General features: G+C 39.5%; 1 protein-coding gene across 5 annotated transcripts in view; it reads left to right on the top strand.

The window, feature by feature from the left end:
* RTTN (rotatin) overlaps window positions 1-16,328 on the top strand; it is a 231,755-nt gene that overhangs the window by 181,426 nt on the left and 34,001 nt on the right. For all 5 annotated transcript variants that reach the window (XM_062201793.1, XM_062201792.1, XM_062201791.1 and 2 more), the window contains 2 exons: window positions 551-768; window positions 9,769-9,874. In XM_062201793.1, coding sequence (XP_062057777.1) covers window positions 551-768; window positions 9,769-9,874 — 324 coding nt within the window. The remainder of the gene's footprint in view (window positions 1-550; window positions 769-9,768; window positions 9,875-16,328) is intronic.

Genomic DNA, 16,328 nt, shown 5'->3' with positions numbered 1-16,328 from the left:
GCACCCATGTAGGAAAACCAGATGGAGGTCAGGCTCCTAGCTTCAGCCTGGCCTGGTCCCAGCCATTGCAGCCATTTGGGTAGTAAAGCAGTAGATGGAGGATCTCTCTCACTCTGTCTCTCCCTCCCTCCCTCCCTCTCTCTCTCTCTCTCTCTCTAACTCTGCCTTTCAAATAAATAAAATAAATCTTCAAAAAAAAAAATTCCTGAGACTTCATGTATCCCCATAGACACCAAAAAATTAATACCCATTTACATGTAAGCAATCCTCCTATTTTGTGTATTAGTAGATATTGTGTATATAGGTGTCTATAGACCTCCCCTACACATACATCCTGTCTTTCAAATAAAGAAAAAGAAACAGCATGTACTGAATATTAAATAGATTGCTTAGCTCAGTGTGTTTTCTTAATATGAGTTAATATTTTTAAACGCTAGAGTCAGTCTTTTTACACTGAAACTATTGATAGCTTTACTTGATTTTAAATAAGAAAGTCATAAAACCAATATTACTATTCAAACATACAAAATTAAATTATTTTTTCATTTAGATATGTTCTGCAAATGTGTGGATTTGTCTCTCACAAGCCCTACTCTATATACTGCTGGCCTGCAATTCCTTTCTATTCTTTTAACTGAAGAAGCAAAACGGCATCTCCAGGATAAGGGTAAAAGAAGTTCATCCCACAGTCCAACAATTGCCTCACTTCTTGATACAGCTCAGGAAAATCTAAAACGTCTAGAACGATTTAATGAAGTAATTCTTCAGGTATGTCATTTCTTAATTTTCTGTAACTGTTGCTTAGTATTTAAATGAATTGATTTTCAGTCTTGTAAATTTTTTTCAGTCATTTGAATTAAAAAATAATTAATGTTTATGATGACTGTTTAAAAAAATGCAGAAATATACAAAGATAAATGAACTGTCTCCTCTCCTGTCTGATGTCCTGGTGTTGACCAGTTTCCCTGATGAAGATGATGTAAAAATTGGAATTTTAATAATCTAAATCCAGCAGTTTATTAAAAGTGTTCCAAGTCATGACTAAATATGCATATTTTATGAATGAAGGTATAATTCAAATTGACATTTGAAAGATTATCTCTTTGTGAAAATACATCTTAAGCAACAGTTCGTTTGTGTGAGTGGCCATATAATTTTGTCAGTAGTGAAGTATATAGAAGATGGACTTGATTTGTACACTGTGAGCAAATAATCTCTTTCCAAACCCCGTTGTCTATTTTTGTCTTATAAACTTATTTTTACAATCCAAAAAAAGAAATAAGAATTTTAGTCATGAAATTTGTAAAATCACTAAACTATATTTTATCTAAACAATTTAAACAAAACTAGAAATGTTACCTACATTAGTATTGAACATTTTTTTTATAAATATTACTTCTATATTTTTCAATATTATGAATTCTCTTTAAAAAGATTTATATGTGTATTTATTTGAAAGGTAGAGTGACAGAGAGAAAGAGAGTGGAAGAGGCAGAGAAAGATTTTTCACCTACCAGTTTATAACCCAAAGGACCACAACAGCTGGGAAGGACCAGACTGAACCCAGGAGCCAGGAACTCCGTCTGAGTTCCCCACATGGGTGGCAGGGACCCAAGCACTTGAATGATCTATTGCTTTCCCAGGGAGCTGATCTGAAGCAGAGCAGCTGGGGCTTGAACCAGCATTTTTTTTTTAAACAATTTGTTTTTGACAGATAGAGTTAGACAGTGAGAGAGAGAGAGAAAGGTCCTCCCTCTGTTGGTTCAACCCCCGAGAGAGAGGCGGGGGGGGGGGGGGTCTTCCATTTGTTGGTTCACTCTCCAGATAACTACAATGGCTGGAGCTGCAGCGATCCAAAGCCAGGAGCTCTTTTCAGGCCTCCCACATTGGTGCAGGGGCCCAAAGACTTGGGCCATTTTGTACTGCTCTCCCAGGACATAGTAGAAAGCCAGATCAGAAGTGGAGCAACCAGGACTACTCAAACCAGTGCCCATATAGGATGCTGGCACTGCAGGTGGCAGCCTTACTTGCTGTGCCGCAGCACCGGCCCCATGTGCTAGCTTTTAATAGTGTGTGTAGGGAAAACTCTATGCTATAAATGTTTGTGAAATTTACCTTGCCCTTACTTTTCTCTAATACTTTGAAATCCTATTCATTATAAGAATTATTGCTTATGATATTTTTATATTACTTTCTTGGCTAAAGAAAATGAGGTATTCTGTAGCCACAGCGTATCTCCATAATTTTCCATTTCTTCCAAAATACGAAAGATATATTTTATGTGGTTAGTGGTACATTAAACAGTTATTTAAGTTGTGTTTCCTAATCAACCAGACTCTTCTTGCTCATATATACAGTAGAATACAGGTAAGTTAGCTCCAAGTGCAAAAAGTGAAGAGAGCAGTGGCACGTATGGCACACTTGCAAGAGAACGTACACCAGTGTGAAGTGGGGCAGGTATCAGTCAGCCTATGAAGCTGCAAGCAATGTATTTTCTTTCCCTAAAGGAAGATGGTATGTGAATTAAAATATTAGAATACATTAAATAGCCACACATTATCATAAATAGTATATATATGTGTCTTATTGTACTCAGATGTCTGTGTAGGCTAGGAGTTGTGCTAAGAATTGTATCTTACAAAATAAACTACAGTCTTTAAATTATCAGAAGAAATATTATTCTAAAATTGATGTCTTTAAAGGTATATTTAAATTCTGTGTAAGGCTATATTAAAAAAATATTAGATGTTGGACCTTAGGCAAATCATTTAACCTTTTGAGATTTAGTTCTTGAAATGCAAAATGAGAGGATTGTGTTACTTTATTACTAAATTTCAGTGACCTCTAAAATTTTCCATCCTACTAATCACTTATTACATTAGAATTTCAATTAAAATTGCAGAGTATCTTTTCAATGACTGATTCATAGCACTACTTTATAAGGGATACATTTGGAAATTTTAAATACTTAAGTCATAAATATGTGTAAGTTTATTTTATAAATTCATTTTGAGCTGGTTTCAGGGTTTGAATATTTTATAAGAAATTATTATCTGTCTTTTATCCATAAAATATTGAACCTGTTTTACTTAAAGGATTTTTATATTCTTTAGTTTATAGAAATACACAGTATGTTTCTTTTTTTAAGATTTATTTATCTGAAAGAGTTACAGAGAGAGGTAGAGACAGAGAGTGAGGTCTTTCATCTACTGGTTCACTCTCCAGATGTCCACAATGGCCAGAGCTGCGCCGATCAGGAGCCAGGAGCTTCTTCCAGTTCTCCTACGTGGGTGCAGGGGTCCAAGTACTGGGCCATCTTTCACTGCTTTGCCAGGCCATAGCAGAGAGCTAGATCGGAAGAGGAGCAGCTGGGACTAGAACCGGCACCCAAATGGGATGCCGGTGCTTTAGGCCAGGGCTTTAACCTGCTATGCCATAGCACCAGCCCCAGTATGTTTCATTTCAAAAATAGGTAGATAATGAAACTAATGAAAACCTTTCTGTAATAGACTGTGTAATTTGAATTAATTTTACTCCTTATATTTGGTCTAATATAAGGATAGAAATGTAAATAAACAACAAATTATCAAGTCATATTTTAGGAAATATGTGAGTGTTTTGTACCTGAGTTTAGCAAATGGTAAAATTAAAGAGTAACTGTTGAAGAGAAGGCTTACATATTTGAGATACTATGTGTTGATGAATGTTCAAAAGAGAGAACTATAGAGAGAGAGGAAGAGAAAGAGAGAGAGAGATTCCATTTGCTGGTTCACTCCTCAAATAGTGGGAACAGCTGGGGCTGAGCCAGGCAAAAGCAAGGAGCCTGAAATTCTACCTAGGTCTCCTAGTCAGCGGGAGGGGACCCAGATAGTTGGACTATCTTTTGCTGCTTCTCCAGGTACATTAGCAGGGAGCTAGGTCAGAAGTAGAGCAGTCCTGACTTGAACCCGGGGTCATATGGGATGTTAGAATCATAGGCAGTGACTTAACCTGCTGTGCCACAATGCTGGCTACCCCCAAAAAATTTGTTCTTTACATTGCATATGTATGGAAGGGCTTAGTCCAAAAAAGGGTATAAGCTTTAAAACGTTTCATTGAATCCTCTCTTTTTTTTAAATCAGTTGAAAGAAGACATATTACCTGTGTCCTCTGATTGGTGGTTATCTCATCATCTGGTAGCTAGTTTTCTTCACTTGCAATTGTTAGCCTTCCTCCCTCCAGGCTCTTCACAGTTCCATGACATCTGTGTGCTCTGTGTTCAGAAATTCAGACCACTTTTCAGCTCCAGAAAGTCAGACGTGCACACGGATGGACACACACACACAGGAGTTAAATCCTTTACCCTGGCCTTTCTTAGTGTGAAGTATGTGGACTTAGTATTAATCAGTCCTAGTTGTTCTTGGTTTGGGGCTTTTCATATCAGTTTTACCATGCATGCATTTTAGAGCACCAAACGATTCTGAAGCTTTTACCCAAAGTAGGGAACTTCTATATTCCTCTTTTTCCTCCTCTCAGAAGTGACCACTTATACCTCATTTAGCTAATTATTTTATAGTTTCCCTCCCATGTGTCTAAATACATGTTTATTTTGTTATATATAATAATATATGTTAAGTAAATACTGTTCATATATATATATATATTTATAAAACACGTATTGCAGACGATGTTTACTTTCTTTTCCTGCACAACTTTTGCTTTCCTTAGCAGTCATTATTAGTTTTTAATTTGCTGAGTTTTGTCTTATCAGTTGTAAGCTCCATTTTCTTTCTTTCTATTTTTTTTTTTTTTTTGACAGGAGAGTGGACAGTGAGAGAGAGAGAGAGAAAGGTCTTCCTTTGCCGTTGGTTTACCCTCCAATGGCCACCGCGGCCGGTGCACCACGCTGATCCAAAGCCAGGAGCCAGGTGCTTCTCCTGGTCTCCCATGCAGGTGCAGGGCCCAAAGACTTAGGCCATCCTCCACTGCACTCCTGGAAGAGGGGCAACTGGGACAGAATCCGGCACCCCGACCGAGACTAGAACCCGGGGTGCCGGTGCCGCAGGCGGAGGATTAGCCTAGTGAGCCGCGGCGCCAGCCAGCTCCATTTTCTTTGCCAGTAGGCAGTGACCTCTCAGTGTGTTCAAAATTCAGAACTTATATGGTTTCATTTACTGGAAAAACATCTCTCCAAATTCCTTCTTTTTTTAAAAAAATAATTTATTTATTTGTTTGACAGATAGACAGTGAGAGAGAGAGACAGAGAGAAAGGTCCTCCCTCCATTGGTTCAACCCCCAAATGGCCGCATGGCCGGAACTACACTGATCCAAAACCAGGAGCCAGGTGCTTCCTGCTGGTCTCCTATGCGGGTGCAGGGGCCCAAGGACATGGGCCATCCTCCACTGCCTTCCTCGGCCACAGCAGAGAGCTGGACTGGAAGAGGAGCAACCGGGACCAGAAACTGGCGCCCATATGGGATGCCGGTGCCACAGGCGGAGGATTAACCAAGTGAGCCACGACGCCGGCCCCTCCAAATTCCTTCTGATTTGTTTGGTGCCCAGTGTCATCCTGTAATCTCTATTCACACTGGTCTTGGGTTTTTGACGTCTCTGCTATGTTTAGTCTGCCTCCTGTGTTCCGTTGCCTTTCCTCACATCATCCTTTTTGGTTTGATGCCCTCCTATAGTTGTGCAGTCTGTTGTCCAGTATCTTTAAGAGCAAAGGTGTAGGGGAGGGATTTTATTGAACTCCAGGTGTCTTTATCCTACTTGCCATTCTACGTTACTAATATTTTGGCTGATGAGAATTCTGGTTTGGAAATCATTTACTTCATAATTCAGAAATCATCACCTTCTTTAACTCCCAGTGTTAATGAGACATTCTGAAGCTACTGTAATTCCTGCTATTTTTCTGCCTGGAAGTTTTTAAACTGTTTCTCTTTTCTCTACTATTCTAAGTTTTTCTTATGTACTGCCCAGGATGTGTATTTTATCAATTGTTTTGGGCTCTCTTGTTTGCTCTTTCACCTCCAAATCCATATTTTTAAATATTTAGTGGACGTTCTGTCCACTTTGGGTGCTCTGTGAGTTGTCATTTCTATTAAGTCGTCTTCTCTCTACATAATCTTTGTTCTCTCTCTGTTTTTGTCTGCTTTAGTTTATTTTCTGACTAGGTGCTTGATAAGTCTTGGTTGTCAGCTCAGTTTAAGACTGGGAGACGTAAAGCAGGTTGACAGCTCTGAGCATGTGAGTTGAGGTTGGCAGTTGTAAGCGGGACTGTGCAAGGGGACTTGTGAGGGTTTTGTTGTGGACCTGCCTTCTGGAGCTTTTAGATTCCCTAGAGAGGAGTTTTAATCCTTCCTGTTTTCAGCTGAATACCCTTACCACAGTGTGCCTGGTCTTTGTCAGTTCAGAATCCTTCTAATTTATCTTCTCCAGAAACTAGGCCTTCAGGTTTTTGTAAGAGCTTGGGAAGAGCAGTGGCTTGGCTGCACAGAAATTGGTGGGCAGCACACAGACTCTGGCCTTCCCAGACAAGCCTACCGCTTGCTTCCAGGAGCAGCTGGTGCTGAACTTCCTCAGCTTTCAGCCGTTCAGTGTAGCTTTCCCCACTCCTCCTTTAATGAGTCAGGATTCGCAGGCTAGCACTTTGGCCACCTGTATGCCTGCCTTTTAGTCTCCAGACCTGTGTGTGTGTGTCTGTGTGTGTATATGTGTGTGTAATTCCATTTCTGTAATTTTAATTGGAATTCAAGAGGGAATCTGTGGATATAGCTGTTTCCTTAGAGGTTTTACCTCTTTTCCTCACCAATTGCTGCATATGTGTTAGTATGTTTTATTTTTCTGATTTTTCTGAAATTACTAATACATGGAAATTTAGTAAGTGTATTGAAAAGATTTTTATTTTAATGGTGAAGAGTGCAGTTAAAATGAGTTAGGAGTCTCCTAGGTAACTACAGTGGTTGTGCTGCACTCCATGTGTATTCATCACCTTACAGCATGCCCCTGCCATTTTCTCCCTTCATCTTCGTGGTTGCAGTCAATGTGATCTTTGACAAGCATCTCGGTCTGGGTATTTACAACATAGTTTCTTGACTAATGGGATGCTGCCTGATTGCAGGCAGCAGCCGCCGTGAGGTGTCCAAGATGTCCCTGGTCCTGATCACGTGGCTGGGGAGGCCTCCGTGCACGCCTCTCCACTGTCATGTTTTCAAGCGCAGGCCTCACAGGAATTCTAAGTGGAATTGCATTTAGACAGGCTGTACTATATTTTATGTTACACTGTATAACCTTATGTTTAATTTTAATAATGGTATTGTGAAGTCAGATTGTATTGAAAATTACTGACAGAATAAAAAGTTAGGAATTTGAATTTAATAATTACAAATGAGAAGCTTCTAGAATCTTATGTAATTCATGAGTCCGTGGAAATTATAAAATTATGTGCATATAGCTACATGAAATCTTACTGCCAAATATTGAACATACATGTAGTCAAGGCTTTAGAGCTAAAAGATGCAGTAGATGGGAAATGCAGAAGAGAGAAGACAGTGAAGCATCCTGAGGAAGCAAGCAGACAGATGTTGAATGTGGGCATTCTGTAGGAGTGGTCTGGCTTGGTCAGCAAGCCAGGGACACGGGAATAACAGCAACCAAACAGTGCTGCTGGAGCCGTGGGGCAGAGGATGCCATTCTAGACGGAGGAGCTATGGCTGCAGGTGCGGCATGAGGATTCCTATTATCCTGACTCCAGTGAACCAACTGCAAGACATTTTTGACACAAAAGAGAAAATGTGAATTTGGAGCGGTATTACTTGATGCCAAAAAATTATTGTTAGTTATATTAGGAATGATGATCATTTATGGTTATATATATTGATAGAACATTCTATGATATCTAGTATTTTCTTTAAAATCTTAGAATGGATTTGTTACTCAGTTTCTGTAAGTATTCTATATGTTTGAAACTTTACAATGAAAATTTGTTCTAACTCATAAATTCATTGTAAAAGAAATATATTTGAGTATTAGTATTTTCTTTCTTTAAAAGATTCATTTATTTATTTATTTGAAAGTCAGAGTTAAACAGAGAGAGAAGGAGAGGCAGAGAGAGAGAGAGAGGTCTCCCATCCGCTGGTTTACTCCTCAACTGGCTGCAACGGCTGGAGCTGTGCCAATCCAAAACCAGGAGCCAGGAGCTTCTTTGGGGTCTCCCACATGGATGCAGGGGCCCAAGGACTTGGGCCATCTTCTACTGTTTTCCCAGGTTATAGCAGAGACCTGGATCAGAAGTGGAGCAGCTGGAACTTGAACCGGTGCCCATATGGGATGCTGGCACTGCAGGTGTGGCTTTACCTGCTATGCCATAGCGCCGGCCCACAAATGAATACTAGTATTTTCAAAATTAAAAATTGCTTTCTGAAAGAGTCAAAAAAAAAAAAAAAAAGAGAGAGAGACTCATTCATTTATTTGAAAGAGAGAGAGAGACAAATAACTCTTCTATCTGCTGATCACTCCTGAAATGCCCTCAAAGCTGGAGCTATGCCATACTAAAGCCAGGAACCTGGAACTCCATCCAGGTTTTCCACATGGGTGGCGGGAACCCAGGCACCTGGGCCATCATCCGCTGTGTGCTAGATCAGAAGCACAGAGCAGCCAATGCTTGGACTTGGCACTCGGATCTTGGATATGGCCAATCCAGGCAGCAGCATAAACCTGCTACACCCCAATGCTTACACCTAGATTTTGCTGTGGGGGTTGGGGGTGGAGTTGGGGAGGAGAGTAGGTTATATGACAGATACATGTTACTATAGAAAAGAGAGATGGAGAGAACCAAATCTCCTGAGATATAGGAGTATGTTAAGTGGGAAGAGGGATGGGAATGTATCCTCAGGAGGAGAAAGGAGGAATTTGACCCCAGTTTAACAGTTTTCTAAGGATGTGTTTTAATAAGTTACACATGTTTACATTTATAGCCTGGCAAATTTGATTGAATGCATGAGCTTGCTATTTGTTAATGCTAAATAAAGAAATAAAGCTTTTTCCTCTGTAGACTTATTTGAGAATGGTTGTTAATATTGTTCATATTATTTTATGTAGTTTTTTTCAGAAAGAGCATTCTTAGATGATTTATCAAATTCTCAAGTGATTTACCAAATTTTTTTTTATTAAACTTTTATTTAATGAATATAAATTTCCAAAGTATAGCTTATGGGTTACAATGGCTTCCCCCCTCCCATAACTTCCCTCCCGCCCGCAACCCTCCCCTTTCCCGCTCCCTTTCCCCTTCCATTCATGTAAAGATTCATTTTCAATTCTCTTTGTATACAGAAGATCAGTTTAGTATATATTAGGTAAAGATTTCAACATTTTGCCCATATAGCAACATAAAGTGAAAAAACTACCATTGGATTACTAATTATAGCATTAAATAGCAATGTACAGCATATTAAAGAAGAGATCCTACATAATTTTTTTTCAAATTAATTAATTTTCTATGCCATTTCCATTTTAACACCAGGTTGTTTTTTTTTTTTTCATTTCCAATTCTCTTTATATACAGAAGATCACTTCAGTATATAATTAGCAAAGACCTCATCAGTTTGTGCCCACACAGAAACGCAAAGTATAAAAATACTGTTTCAGTACTAGTGATTTACCAAATTTTAATGCATTTCACGTGACAGTTGAAACCTGCAAACACCTTTTAGGTAGAATAGTGTTTTGTTCACAACAGTTTTGCTCCAGATTAGATTTTTCTTCAAGGCAGTTTGATGTGTATTTCTGCAGTGCTATGAAGGAAAATCCTCCAGCGATGTCCTAAAAAGAGTTGCTGCCAATGCACTGATGTCACTTTTGGCAGTCAGTAGAAGAGCACAGGAACATGCTTTGAAAGGTGAGTCACAAGACGTGTCAGTTATTTTTTTATGGCATTTTGTCAACTCACATTTTGCTTTTAGTTCATTTTAATTTCCTTGGAATCAAATTTAGAGAATTTATGGTACAATATCAGTGTCAGTAGAACAATAGTTTTTTACCCATATGGAAACAGAGTAAACATTCATTACGTAGAAAATTTTCTTAAAATTTGTTCGACCAAGGTGTCATTAAATGGATGGATAAAGAACATGTGTGTGTGAGTAATAATGGAATATTATTCAGCTATAAAGAAGAATGAAATTCTACCATTTGCATCAAGATGGATGCAACTAGAAGACCTCATATTGAGTGAACTAAACCAGACACAGAAAGACAGGTATATGTTCTCTCTTAAATGTGGGAGCTAAAATTAAAAAAAAATCAAAAAACGAAAACAAAAAAAGATATGCCTGTATATGTTAATATTACTGCAAATATAGTTTTATCAGACTTTGTTTTATATCTTTGTCAAATCAATGGTTAAGAATGATATACTACTATAGTTTTAATGATTTGTGATTATTTTAAAATATACTGTCTGTGAATGAAATGTCATCTTTTGATGTGATTATTATTTATAGCTCTTGACTATATTCCTGCTGAACTAGGGTCTTTTACTTTTTACTTGTTGAACTTTGTTTAGTGGAGAATTAAGCCTTTGATTTTTTTAATAGAGTTAGACAGTGAGAGAGAGAGACAGACAGAAAGGTCTTCCTTCCATTGGTTCACCCCCAAAATGGCCACTACGGCCGGAGCTGCACTGATCCGAAGCCAGGAGCCAGGTGCTTCCTCCTGGTCTCCCCTGTGGGTACAGGGGCGCAAGCACTTGGGCCATCCTCCGCTGCCCTCCCAGGCCACAGCAGAGAGCTGGACTGGAAGAGGAGCAACCGGGACTAGAACCCGGCACCCAAATGGGATGCCAGCGCCGTAGGCATAGGATTAACCAAGTGAGCCATGGCGCCGGCCCAAGCCTTTGATTTTAATGTAAAGTAAAAATGTGTTATCCCAAAAACTAAAACAGAAAGAGAGAGAGGGGAGCAAGGGAAGGAAGAGAAGTATCAATATATTCATAGAATTGTATCTATGAACAGCATTGAATCCATTCTCTTTGTATTTACATCACATTAACATGAGAATTGTGTTGTAGTAATTATCATGCATTTACTGTGACTCTGAGAATCTAATGTGTTAATCAGTTCTTTAAAATGTATTTTATTTTATTTACTTGAGAGAGAATGAACACTTTCTCATTCCTTCGTTCATTCCCCAAATGCCCACAAAAGCCAGTTCTGGACCAGGCCATAGCCAACAGCCAAAATATCAGATCAGGTCTCCCATGTAGTAGCAGGAACTCAAGTATTTGAGCTATCATACATTGCTTTGCAGGATCTGCATTAGCAGGAGGCTAGAATCAGGAACAGAGCCAGAATTCAAACTCAGCACTCTGATGTGGGATGCAGGTATCCCAAACAGCATATTAACTGCTATGCCAATGCCCAAGCAGTACTTTCTTTTTTTTTTTTTTTTTTTTTAACTTTTATTTAATGAATATAAATTTCCAGTGTACAGCTTATGGATTACAATGGCTTCCCCCCCCCCCCCCATAACTTCCCTCCCACCCGTAACCCTCCCCTCTCCCGCTCCCTCTCCCCTTCCATTTGCATCAAGATTCATTTTCAATTCTCTTTATATACAGAAGATCAATTTAGTATAAAGATTTCAACAGTTTGCACCCACATAGAAACACAAAGTGAAACATACTGTTTGAGTACTAGTTATAGCATCAAATCACAATGTACAGCACATTAAGGACAGAGATCCCACATGAGGAGCAAGTGCACAGTGGCTCCTGTTGTTGACCCAACAAATTGACACTCTAGTTTATGGTGCCAGTAACCACCCTAGGCTGTCGTCATGAGTTGCCAAGGCTATGGAAGCCTTCCAAGTTTGCCGACTCTGATCATATTTAGACAAGGTCATAAAAGACAGAGTGAGGATAGTAACCAATGATCCTAAGAGTGGCATTTACCAGGTTTGAACAATTATACAGCATTAAGTGGGGAAGAGGACCATCAGTACACACAGGTTGGGAGTAGAGCCATTGGTGGTAGAGTAGAGGTTATGATTACAAAGGAATGAGGCCCAAGTGCACTAGACAGGGCCTAGAACAAAGGACAGAGTCATTATTAGAGGAGCTAAGAAAGGTGCTGTCTAATCTACAATTAAGTTTTCTGATTGAGAGGCAAATAGAACCTGATAGAAGGGACTTGATAATAATCTGATGGGCTTTAGGCCTTGTAAATTCAGAGGCCCAGACCTATCTATCTCTTCACATGGGGTATATCCTAAGGGAGGTGTGAACCTCCTAGGGGAAGGCACTCTGTTGACTTTCATTACTTGGCTGGCCTGGGAGGAGAGCTGGCCAGGTAAAGGCAGGTGGCATCTCTAACAAGAAATTTACAGTTCTGCCTGCAATGTTGCTGACCCTACTTGACCATCCCCTCAGCTGCAGTGGTCCCTTTGGAAGTTGGGCTGAGTGAAGGGCTTTTCAGCTTAGAGCCAATAAGATCTGTGGCTCTGACCCGGGCATCCTTCGACTCCAGGGCAGGTCCATTTCCAGTGATCCAACTCTTGGCAGAGCTGCCAGGGCTCTTCACAAGCTGACTTCTGCTGAAGCCCAGGCTTACCACATTGAAAGCCACTGCAGTGGACTGGCCTGTTGGGTCTCCTTGAGGGCAGATCACTGTACAGATCAGCCATTAATAGGCCTGCCACCCATTGCTTCTGATGCCGAGCTTTCTTTTCCTCCTGGCTTGTGTTAAAGCAGACCAGAGGATGCAAGTCAAGGGAGTGCCCGTGTCCCATCTCTAATCTTCGGTGGCCTGAACTACAAGTCTATAGTCACAGGCATGTTCTGTAGTAGTTTTTCTAAGGTAGACAATGCCCATGAGGAAAATTATATTCTCACTTTAAAACTTTCTTTCCCTTTGGTCTGAAAGGGAGGTTTTTTCTACTTACTGTATACTTCGCTGATGGCGAAGTGAATCTAGCTATGAGATTATTATTTAAGTTCTTATTTTGGCTATGCTATTGCAGAAAAATGTTAGCCATCTCTTTTATAAGGTCTAAAGATTAAATTGTGCATCTTACAGATTCCTTCATAATAGAATTAGTTTCCTACCTTGAAGAGAATAGAGAAATGAAAGAACAAGTTGGGCTTAGAATAGAGAAGTGAGGGAGCAAGTCCTAGATCGCTTGCTGACGATAGCAATATCACATGAATACTTAGCAAACTGTTTCAACCATTAGATAACAACTTAAGAAAACATTTACCAGAAGGTCCAATGCCTTCTATAAATTTTAAGAATCATGTATTTGAAAACACCTCTTAAATAATCTAACAAGGTGTAGTTTGTTTAGCCAGTAAACTTAAGCACAAACATATAAAATGTTTTTAGTTTCTTTCTACCAACAAGTCTAAAACATATGATACACAGATTCAGGTCACACAAATTAAAATGTATCTTTGATTGATTTTAGCAGCTTAAATTTATGGACAATCTTATCTATAAGCCATTTAAAATAAAACTCTTAATAAAATTTCCCCATGTGGACATACAATATGTACACACATATAATATAGCATAATAGACCAATATAGCAATTTTAATAATAGCTTTTAAAATCTTTAACTCTTTTTGTAGATTGCCAATTGATTTGAATTGCTTTTTGTTTTTAGTAACCTCAGTTAACCATACTTTCTCTCAGTTGGTACTGTTAATACATTATTGGCTTCATCTGTTTACAGAGCCATCCCAAAGTACTGAATACAATAGAAGTGGCTGGAAAAAGTCCATAGGAACCTATAGGAGGACAGCTAAACACAGAACCAACAACGCTTTAGTTTTATGAGCAGCAGATCATATATAACTGTGGATGACAAAAGACTTTAAGTCGCCATGTTTAAAATTATAAACTCATCAACCAACAAGAGGCACTTGCTTACTTCACAGTATTTTTGAAAGCACCTGTAGGATTTTACAGGTATTTAACCCTTTAGGCCTCTGGGGCTTTCTCATTAAGATAACTATCATGTCTAGTAACACAAGATCATTAGACTTTTTAATTCTCAAACATTTGTATTAATAGCATTTTCCATTATAGAAACTTAAAGTCTGGTAACAGACATCAAGAGAACATAATAGATTACTTTAACACATTGCTTTAACAGAGCATCAGAGTTTAATTCTATGTCAAAGAGAAGTTGAGCTTCCTGTGATCTTTTGCTGTGAGGTTTCCTTCCTTTACCTTCTTTCATATTGGTGACCATGTTTCTGTGTTTCTGTGTGTAACACATCTTTAAGCATCTTTTGCAGGGCAGGATGAGTGGCAACAAATTCTTTCAGTTTCTGTTTGCTATGAAAAGTCTTAATTTCACCTTCATTCACAAATGAGAGCTTTGCAGGATATAGTATTCTGGGCTGGCAGTTTTTCTCTCTTAGTACCTGGGCTATGTCTTGCCATTCCCTTCTAGCTTGTAGGGTTTCTGATGAGAAGTCTGCTGTGAGTCTAATTGGAGATCCTCTAAGAGTGATCTGACGTTTCTCTCTTGCACCTTTTAGGATCTTTTCTTTATGTTTCACTGTGGTGAGTTTGATTACAACATGTCGTGGTGAGGATCTCTTTTGGTCATGTTTATTAGGGGTTCTATAAGCTTCCTGTACTAAGATGCCTCTGTCCTTCTCCAAACCTGGGAAATTTTCTGCTAGTATCTCACTGAAAATGCCTTCTAATCCTTTCTCCCTCTCCATGCCTTCAGGAACTCCTAGAACCCGAATGTTGGGTTTTTTAATAGTATCCTGTAGATTCCCGACAATATTTTTTAGATTTCTAATTTCTTCTTCTTTTCTTTGGTTTGCCTGTTTCCTTTCCTGTTCTCTGTCTTCTAAGTCTGATATTCTCTCTTCTGCTTTGCCCATTCTGTTTTTAAGGCTCTCTAATGTGTTTGTCATTTGATCTATTGAACTCTTCATTTCATTATGATTTCTAGTCACTCTCAGAGTTTCTTGTTGCAGTAGTTGTTTCATTTCATTTTGATTCCTCCTTAATATTTCACTTTCACGAGAGAGATTTTCTATCTTGTCCATGAAGGATTTCTGTAGTTCAAGAATTTGTTTTTGAGAACTTCTTAATGTTCTTATCAATTTTTTGAGATCTGCTTCTTGCATTTCTTCGATCTCATCATCTTCATAATCTTGAATTGGGGTGTCTTTTTCATTTGGGGGCGTCATAGTTTCTTCCTTGTTCTTGTTAGCTTGGTTTTTGCGTTTGTTGTTTGGCATGTTGGAGATATTTGGTTTCTTCACTGTGGTGTTTTTTCTTGTTACACTATGGCTCTATATTAAGTGGACTGTCTGCTTTCAGTGGAGCCTTAGAGGCTTGAGATGAGTGTGGACTGAGAGCTGTGTTTGGTTCCTCAGGGTTGAGGGTGTGTCAAGGATGACACTCCCAGGTTAGGTGTGGTAAATCTCTCTTTCTTTTTTTGATTTAAATGGGAAGTAATTCCGCACAGCTGAACGTAATTGGAGGTAGTTAGCAGGCAAATGATATACCCACAGGAGCCAGAGATCAGAAGCTCTTTCCCAAGGACCACACAGGGAATCTGTGCTGCCCTCAGTGTGGGCTCCAATTCTCCTGCAGTCTCCCACTGGGTTGCCAAGTTAGATGCTAATCTCCTGTTATTTCACCCCTCCCCACAGAGTCAGGTTTTTCTGCTAGGCTCAGGGCTGGTGCAGACCTGAGGTCGCCCTGCTTATGACGTATGTCCAAAATGGCGCCTGCTCTGTCTTGCTCGCCTTTGAGAGGTGAGCGGAGAGAGAGAAACTTGTGTCCGTATCAGTCACTTTTTTAATTTTTTTTCTCTCTCTTCTAGTTAGCCTGGTGAACTTTTCCCCACGGAGTTTCAAGCCTCGTTCCCTCTAGCCTCCTCTTTCCGCTTGCCTGCTGGTATCTCGGGCTATGGAGATTCGGCTCACCTCGCGTTCCAGCGCTGGTGCGTTGAGTCTGCCGCTGGTGTCCCGAACTTGGGCTCCCACGCTCTCCACGCAGGTCCACTGTGAATCACTAGTTCCGGAAGAGTTTCCTCTGCTGTTTTATCCCCTACTCTTCCTTGACTCTACAGTATCTCCACTTATATTAAACTTTCTCTCCCCCCGGACTAAGTGTGCTTCCTGCCTATTCCGCCATCTTGCCGCCTCCCCAAGCAGTACTTTCAAAATAAGACAGATTATGATCAGATTACTTATTTAATATGTAATGATACTTACTCTATGTGCATATTACAGCAGCAAAAAAAAAAAAAAAGTGACACTTTACTTAGTTTTGTGATAATTTAGTGTTAGTATCCACAAACACACACTGCATACCCGAGA

This window comes from Lepus europaeus, chromosome 9 (genome assembly GCF_033115175.1).
Source record: "Lepus europaeus isolate LE1 chromosome 9, mLepTim1.pri, whole genome shotgun sequence".
Lineage (NCBI taxonomy): Eukaryota > Metazoa > Chordata > Mammalia > Lagomorpha > Leporidae > Lepus > Lepus europaeus.
Note: the sequence above shows the minus strand (reverse complement) of the source record. Positions and strands in the feature narration are given on the sequence as shown.